We start from the raw sequence: 7,500 nt of genomic DNA on the forward strand, positions 1-7,500 counted from the left end.
ACAAAGACCACTGTCTGAGCACGGCAGAACACACACGCGTACGCAGTCAACAGTGTCTTCAGCACAGAACAAAACACACACACACACACGGCCAAATATCACTGCGATTCAGCGCATCTTTTTGTTTGATTTAGCCATCACTAATGACTTTCCCTCACAGACATTATTATGTCATAGGCCTGTAATACATCTGACAGATCTCCAATAAAAACACAGAAATATAATATCTATTTTAATAAAGATTGCTGGTATTTTGTTAATGCTGATATTATTGCTATTACAAGTCTTGTTTTTGCGGTTATTTTATTTGTTTGTTTTTGTTTGTTTTATTCAGCTCTTAACTCTGCACCAGGCAAAATGTGTTCATATTTTTAATTTAGCCATTTTTTAAATACATCTATCATCATGAATAAATGTTAAGAATAGTAAGGGCATAATCGCCGGTCTCTGGTTTAACCTTGTAATTTGAGATGGTAGTCTTGGGCACTAACCAATAATTACAATTAACTCCACCGGCTGACGGAGACTTCCAGCGAAGCCTTCAGCCCGCCGGGACCGGCACAGGTAGCGCGTGCGGTAGTGTGCATGCATAATTATACTCTTACTAATTGCTAGTAACAAGCAGTACATATTTAGAAGGTGTTTCGGGAGAAAAGTGAGCGTAATAGATGCCTTCCGTAACAGAACAGAACCCTCATGCCTCATGCCCGAGAAAGCCAGCAAGAAAAAGCAGACATTAATAAAAGGGAGTGTATGTTTTGGTCGAGCGCGGTAAATATTTGCGTGCTAAAAATGTGATAATTGTACAGGCATGTGGTTGTGTGGATGACCTATATTTAATTTCGTGCCATCGGAAGGGTGCAAAAATGATGGACGTAAATTGTGAAATATGCAAATACGATGAATAAACTGATTTGCATAAGGCTTTAGATTGTAACATCCATAAAATTATAATACAACAGCTTTGTTTGTAGTGTGACGTGCATGTCACCAAACAACAGAGGAAATGTCCATTTCCTCAGCACAAAAAACATCACTTTTAACTCTAACAAAATCATCCTCTTAAATTAACTCAAGCGATTCAGGAAAACAATTATTAATAAATAGAACAATGACAATAATTGTTATTTAGCTGTTTCCTTATTTTATTTAGTTCATAATAATTTCATTCTTGTGATCAAATCAGTACGCCCAACTAATTAATAATAAATGACACCTTCCAAAATAGAAAAACAAATAAACATTTTATCCTAAATACAACCCGTGCGGGAAACCTTAGCTAGTTCGCTTCCCGCATAAGGAGCGTGTGTTAGAGGCCAGCGGCGCTCCGTAGCCAACTGTACCGGGCAGTAGCCTACTTACACACACGAGATCCGGCTCTGCGACATGACATGCCACTGTACAGTACGGCAAAGTTGCGAAACTTTAGCCTGATATTTCCCCGCTAACCTTACCAAGCTGCATTTGCAAACTATGTCCTGCTGCGCGCTACGTGGCGTGTTAATGAGCGGAAAGGGACAGATAAACACACTTACTGTGCGTGCAGTTGGAGAAAGTGATCCGTTCGGGAGGTACGGGCTCGTAAGATCAGGGATCATTATAAACGGATAGCCCGGGTACGGTGGGCTCTTGAACAGCCCTCCATCTTGCCGCTTCGCAGCTAACATGGCGGGGGAAAAGAAGAAAACTTTTATAAGTGCCTTGAAAAGTTTCTCTCCTTCAGAGATCCGAACAGAAAAGCCCTTCGGCATGTTAACACTGCATTGAGTAAAAGTGTGTGGGACAAGAGCATTAAGAAAAAATCAGAAACTCACCCTCCTCTAAACTTTCTCTTGTTTTGTCTCTGAAAGTTTCCGATCTAGGCGGAGGCCGTCTTTCCGCCTTCAAATGCAACGAAACACAGGGATTGCATTTAAGAAACACGAGGAAGAATCGCTACTTTTAACAACGTGCTTTCAAAAGATAATTTTACGTACAACACACAAATGAAGTAAACTAATGGCCAATCGATCGCCATTATTTGTCACTTACCTCTGAATCCGACGAGCTGTTTTGATTCGTTTCTGATTCGTTTACAAGAGAAGATTTGACATCTGCTAAATCCCTTTCTGCAGACGAGTTCTCCGATATTTTTTCCTCCTGTTCCCCTTCGTCTTTGAAGGAAATCATTTCATCGTTCGCACCCAAATCGTCCCCTCCACCGCCGTTGAGCTGCGGCATTTTTCCCGAGCAATTTTGGGGGCAAAAACACAAAGTTTTAAACCCTTGATCTTAGTGATCCCGGATCCGAGTTTAAGTTTAGGGTCTGTATTGGCGTTTTCCAAGCACTGGCGGTTAGTACAAACTCAAAAGAGGGGAATCTTGGCAGAAAAAGAAGCCGGAGATGGAGCTGAGCCGCTCGGATTGAGGAGTTGAAGTTGGTCGGAGTGGTTTTCAGTTCAAAGGCGGCGCTGATTGACAGATAGAGAGGGATGGAAATAGAGAGAGTCTGGATTCGGGATTATTGACAGGGAGAAACACACAAGAAACTAATGAGATTCAAACAGGGAGGGACTTGAAGTGACGTTTTCATAAATAGAGAGGGGCAGGATGGGGGGCAGGAGAGGACTGGGGGGGGGGGAGAGCGAGGAAACGGCGGACGGGAGAGAGTTTGAGACACGGAAGCGGACAGCTTTGGTGAGGAGAGGGACAGTTATGCGAGTCGCCCTGTTTGCTTTTGTGACGGAATAGTAAAATAGGCGGAAGATCTCCGCGAGGTGCCGGTGAAACGTGGATTAAACAACATGGGCGGTCTCGCGCCACGGCGCTATTCCACTTCCTGCTTCTCGCGCAGGAGCCGCGTGCTCAACCAGCCACGCTCAGCCCAAAGTTTTCCCCGCGTACCATAGAGATACGCATCTTTTATTTGACTTGGCGCCTTAAAACAATAACCGGTCAAAATATTAAATTTCTTTCAAATTAGCTTATTTCAATTTTGCATTTGTTCTTCTGCATTTTCTACCATTATATCAATATGACGGCGTGATTTTTAAATGAGTTTAAATTCAGTGTAAAACTAAATTATAATATAGACTACTGTTGAAGGATATAGCCTATAGACAAAGCTATTGTCCCTGTCCCTATGATTTCTTCTGGAGCGCTTGTCGCGAATGTCGAGCCGTCTCAGGTGAAACGCGGAGGGGCGGGAGAGCGTGGTGGCGGGCGCTGATCGCGCTTGCTGCCGCGGCAGACTAATGAGTTCGGGCAGCTCCGAGGACAACCTGTGTTCATAATGAATAAAAGAACAGGCCGTTTGCGTTCTCTTTCTGGTCCTCGCTGTCACCCACACCTCCAATGCACACAGAAAATGCTAAATAAAGTTTTTTTTATTCCTTAGCTCGCTTGTGACTGAGAACAGACCGAAAGGTATTTTTAATAGCCCAAAGTGGGTTTAATTAGGGTACTGGCCGACAGCTGTGTTGGAAGACATTTTAATACCATTATTATTTTCCCCGCAAAAACATAAGAAAATATTTAATATTTGCATGTTTGTTATGCAATCACTGTCATTCAGGTAACAGTGCTTTTGCGTTATTCGAAATATTGACATCAGTAGCCATAGGCCCAGTCCAATAGCTTTTATTTTGGCTCATTTTGTTTTAAAGGGTAGAGAGCTCCTGGCCACATATTTTCAAATAATGTGCCCGTGTTTGTTTAGGGCTAGATTTAAATGTGCGTAGTAATCAGGGTCAAAGTTATTTTTAAAAAAGAGAAGAGAAGAAGAGAACGAGGGGGGTCCGATAGCAGTGGCGTTGAATGGACTGTGCGGTCCCGGTTATTTACAGGCTGTGCTATAAATGTTTCATTGTTTTTCCAAGACGGTGCACGGTGGACGCTGACAATAAGAGCCGTTGTTAGACATCCTTGGCGTGCACACATAGCCTAATAAATAAATATTCTCTCTAAATGTCTGTTTCTGAATGAAGGAGAGCTCTGTCGGGCTGGAGAGTGAAAACTGAAATACACAGAGGGGGAACAATAGACTATGATGCAGCTGTGCGTGTGTGCGTGTTTGTGTGTGTGTGTGTGTGTGTGTGTGAGAGAGAGTGTGTCTGAGTGTGAGTTAAATTAATTGCATAAACCTGAGAAGAGAGTTTCACATTCCATCATTTTAAGATAACAACCTGGAGGACAGGAGAAAAGACGGGATGTCGACATCATAGACATGACCTCTCTCTTTCTCTCCCTCTTACACACACACACTCACACACACACACACACACACAAACACACACACGCTCTTCTGCTCCCAGCCTGCCTCTGCTCTAGACCCTACGGGGTGCCGAGGGACCCCCTCACACACACACACACACACACACACACACACACACACACAGAGAAAATACAGCCACCTGCACACCCCATCAGCATCGGTCCAGCCTACCCTTACCACCGGATACACCCCTTATTTGTGTTTGTATTCTTATTTCTCGTTTGTTTGTCATTTACATGGGTTATTCTGTACGAGTCCATCTCCCCAGATCAGTCTCCAGCCAACCAGCCAGCCAGCCATCCAGCCAGCCCCACAGCCGGTCGGTCACACAGCACAGGCATCCTGAGCCTCTCACCGCAGCCTGAGCGGAGCGAGAGAAAGAGAGAAAGAGAGTGATGGGAAGATGGAGAGTGGGAGAGCCATGACAGGCTTAAAGTCAGCCAGGCTACATCAGATCACCCAACTCCTCAACGTAAATGGTTAATTACCCATAATGCCCCTCGGTGCATTCCCATGCCGTCCTGCTCCGCATTAGCATATTATGGGCTGTGGTAAGAGTGCGCCCAGTTGTTTTCTTAGTAACATTATGTGCATTTAAAGGGTTGTTAATGGTAACTAGGGACTCATTTAAGCCAGATGCTTGCTCAGTTAGATGAATAAAATAATAAGAAGTTTTTTCTTCTTTTAACAAGTGGAACTTGGCATTTAACCTTTTCGAATGTACTTGATCGCAAATGTCCCTATTGTGAGGGGAAGCATTGTTAACCATTTTAGCATTTTCCTGGACAGTTCCGATGATGTGGGCCTATTAACGATGATTTAGTTAACCACAATTATGGAGGGCTAATGGCTTTGGGCATTGTGTGCATGGCCATAATGAGTGCATTGATTTGAGCTCTCTCAGATTATGCAAACATCCTTTTTTTATGGTGTACATTTAAAAAGCAAACAGGAAATAAAAGTCAGACTCATTTGGTCACATTGTGTAAAAATAATAATAATTAGATGAAACAGAAAAAAGAAAAGTAAAAAAAATGAGGCGTAATTTTTTTTTATATCTCCCTATATTTATTATTTGTGTATACGCAGTATTTAGAGATGTTTCATATGTATTATTTGTGTATACGCAGTATTTAGAGATGTTTCATATTGTATTATTTGTGTATACGCAGTATTCAGAGATGTTTCAGATTGTAGACACTGGGTTTAGAGTCTTGAGATGACTTCATTTTGAGGCCGGCGCTTGTTTAAAGCGTGACTGTTTTGTGAGCAAGATAACCCATTTTAGCAGACAGCCTAGTGGCCTCGGCCTGTCCTGAATGGAGGTTGTGTGTGTGTGTGTGTGTGGTGTGTGTGTGTGTGTGTGTATGTGTGGTGTGTGTGTGTGTGTGTGTGTGTGTGTGTGACTGTAGTTGTGTGATGGGTGTATCATGCTGCCTGGCCAGACGGATGGAGGGATGGGCAGATGGCCGCCCGAGCTCCGAATACCCCACTGCATCGTGGGAAATGTTTGAGGAGCATGGAGAGCGGGCCGCCTGTGTTTTCCAAAACAAACAGGGCAGCTTTTTCAGGCAGACGCTAGAGCCATCTATCAGTCCACATGGCCGCCGGCAGGGTCACAAGCATGGACGCACCTGAGAGGCTCACACACTAGTTGTGTGTGTGCGCGTGTGTGTGTGTGTGTGTTTATTTTACTGTCCTGAGATACTGTGGTCGGTAACTGTAGCCAAGGCACACACACACCTAGTGTGTGTCAGTCAGGAGCGTAGCCGCTTGCTGACATCACAACACCAAACTGTCACACACCGAGTGAACTCTTCACCCGAGGTTAGCGCGCTGTTCAGCAACAGGCAGGCCGACCACGCCTAAACTACTCCACATAAATAACCTCCATCTCGCCACCACGGCCTACCCAATATTCCCATTCTCTGCCATAAGGTTGCCTTCTGGGAAAAGACAGGTCGTAAATCACTACTGAGATCACTGTGAGAGCAGACGCATCTCGTTTTGGATGGAATAACGACTGTGGTAGATTGGCTAATGAAGTAAAAACTGGACTGTACTGATGGCTCTACCAGATCAAGTAAAGACTCTAAACACCATGCTTCAGGGAAAGAAGAGGCCTGTCATTGACTCGAAGAGTTTTTGTGTGTCTATGCTAAAGCAGCTACTGCGATGAAGATAAAGACCTACACACACACACACACACCACACATGTATCTACTGCGCTAAAGATAAAGACCTTCTGTACTAGGCTACATCGATGCCTCGAGCCAGGGCTGGGGAGAACATTTACATTTAGTCATTTAGTCATTTAGCAGACGCTTTTGTCCAAAGCCACATAACAAGGGAGAGAACAGTCAAGCTACCAGCAATAGAGACCTATAGTGTAACAATAAATACTACTTTACATAAGAAATAGAAAAAAGAAATAGAAAAAAAGAAGTGCAGGAATGTAACTGCTGTAAGTGCAAGTTAAGCACTAGTCCAAGTGCAAGTTAGATGTAACAGTGTTATGTAATAAAATGACAAAATAAATGTAGTTGTAAGCGTTTGTAAGAGAAACTGTGCAGGATGTAGTATAAAGACCACGCCTCTGTTGGGTTAGCTAGTATTTAAAGTGAGCTGGTTAAGTTCCTGTAATGGCAGAACAAAGGCTGAGGTATCTAAAATAAATAAATAAATACATTTTATTAAATAAATAAAAGAGATCCGTCAGGTCTTATCTTGTTTCAGTGTTGGATTAGCTCAAGTTAACTGTATCTATCATGACACAGCCCGAATGTGAACTAGCTCAGCGATGGACTAGCTAGAGCATAGAATAAATCCATAATGGTTAAGGTCGGATAAAGGGAAAAGGCGATGTATTAATTAAGCTATTTACAAAGGCATCCTGCCCTGCCAAGGAACCTGACCCGGGTCAACTGCCTGGAAGGCAGCAATACTAATCCCTGTTCCACCAACGCCAACATATATTAGATGGAAATGTATACCAGATATATACTAGATGGGAATGTATACTAGATATATACTAGATGGGATATTAGGAGTTACTCAGCCACTGCAGCAAAGACTGTGTAACACCTTTCATAGGCTGGGTTAGACACAGTAATACAGACACACACACACACACACACACACACACACACACACACACACACACACTACAGCAAAGACTGTGGAACACCTTCTATAGGCTGGGCTAGACACAGTAATACAGACTGTAAGTTGTGGCTAGCTGTTTATTG

The 7,500-nt window shown here is 43.3% G+C and overlaps 1 protein-coding gene across 1 annotated transcript in view; it reads right to left on the minus strand.

Annotated features, from left to right (window-relative positions):
- The window catches only part of tcf7l2 (transcription factor 7 like 2), a 98,598-nt gene extending 96,013 nt beyond the window's left edge, over window positions 1-2,585 (minus strand). Inside the window, exons 1-3 of the mRNA XM_042710035.1 lie at window positions 2,032-2,585; window positions 1,815-1,881; window positions 1,536-1,660 (exon numbers count right to left, since the gene is read on the minus strand). Of these exons, the coding sequence (XP_042565969.1) occupies window positions 1,536-1,660; window positions 1,815-1,881; window positions 2,032-2,220 (381 nt within the window). The 5' untranslated portion in view covers window positions 2,221-2,585. The remainder of the gene's footprint in view (window positions 1-1,535; window positions 1,661-1,814; window positions 1,882-2,031) is intronic.
- Between the last annotated feature and the right edge of the window lie 4,915 nt (window positions 2,586-7,500).

Source organism: Clupea harengus, chromosome 16 (assembly GCF_900700415.2).
Source record: "Clupea harengus chromosome 16, Ch_v2.0.2, whole genome shotgun sequence".
Classification (NCBI taxonomy): domain Eukaryota; kingdom Metazoa; phylum Chordata; class Actinopteri; order Clupeiformes; family Clupeidae; genus Clupea; species Clupea harengus.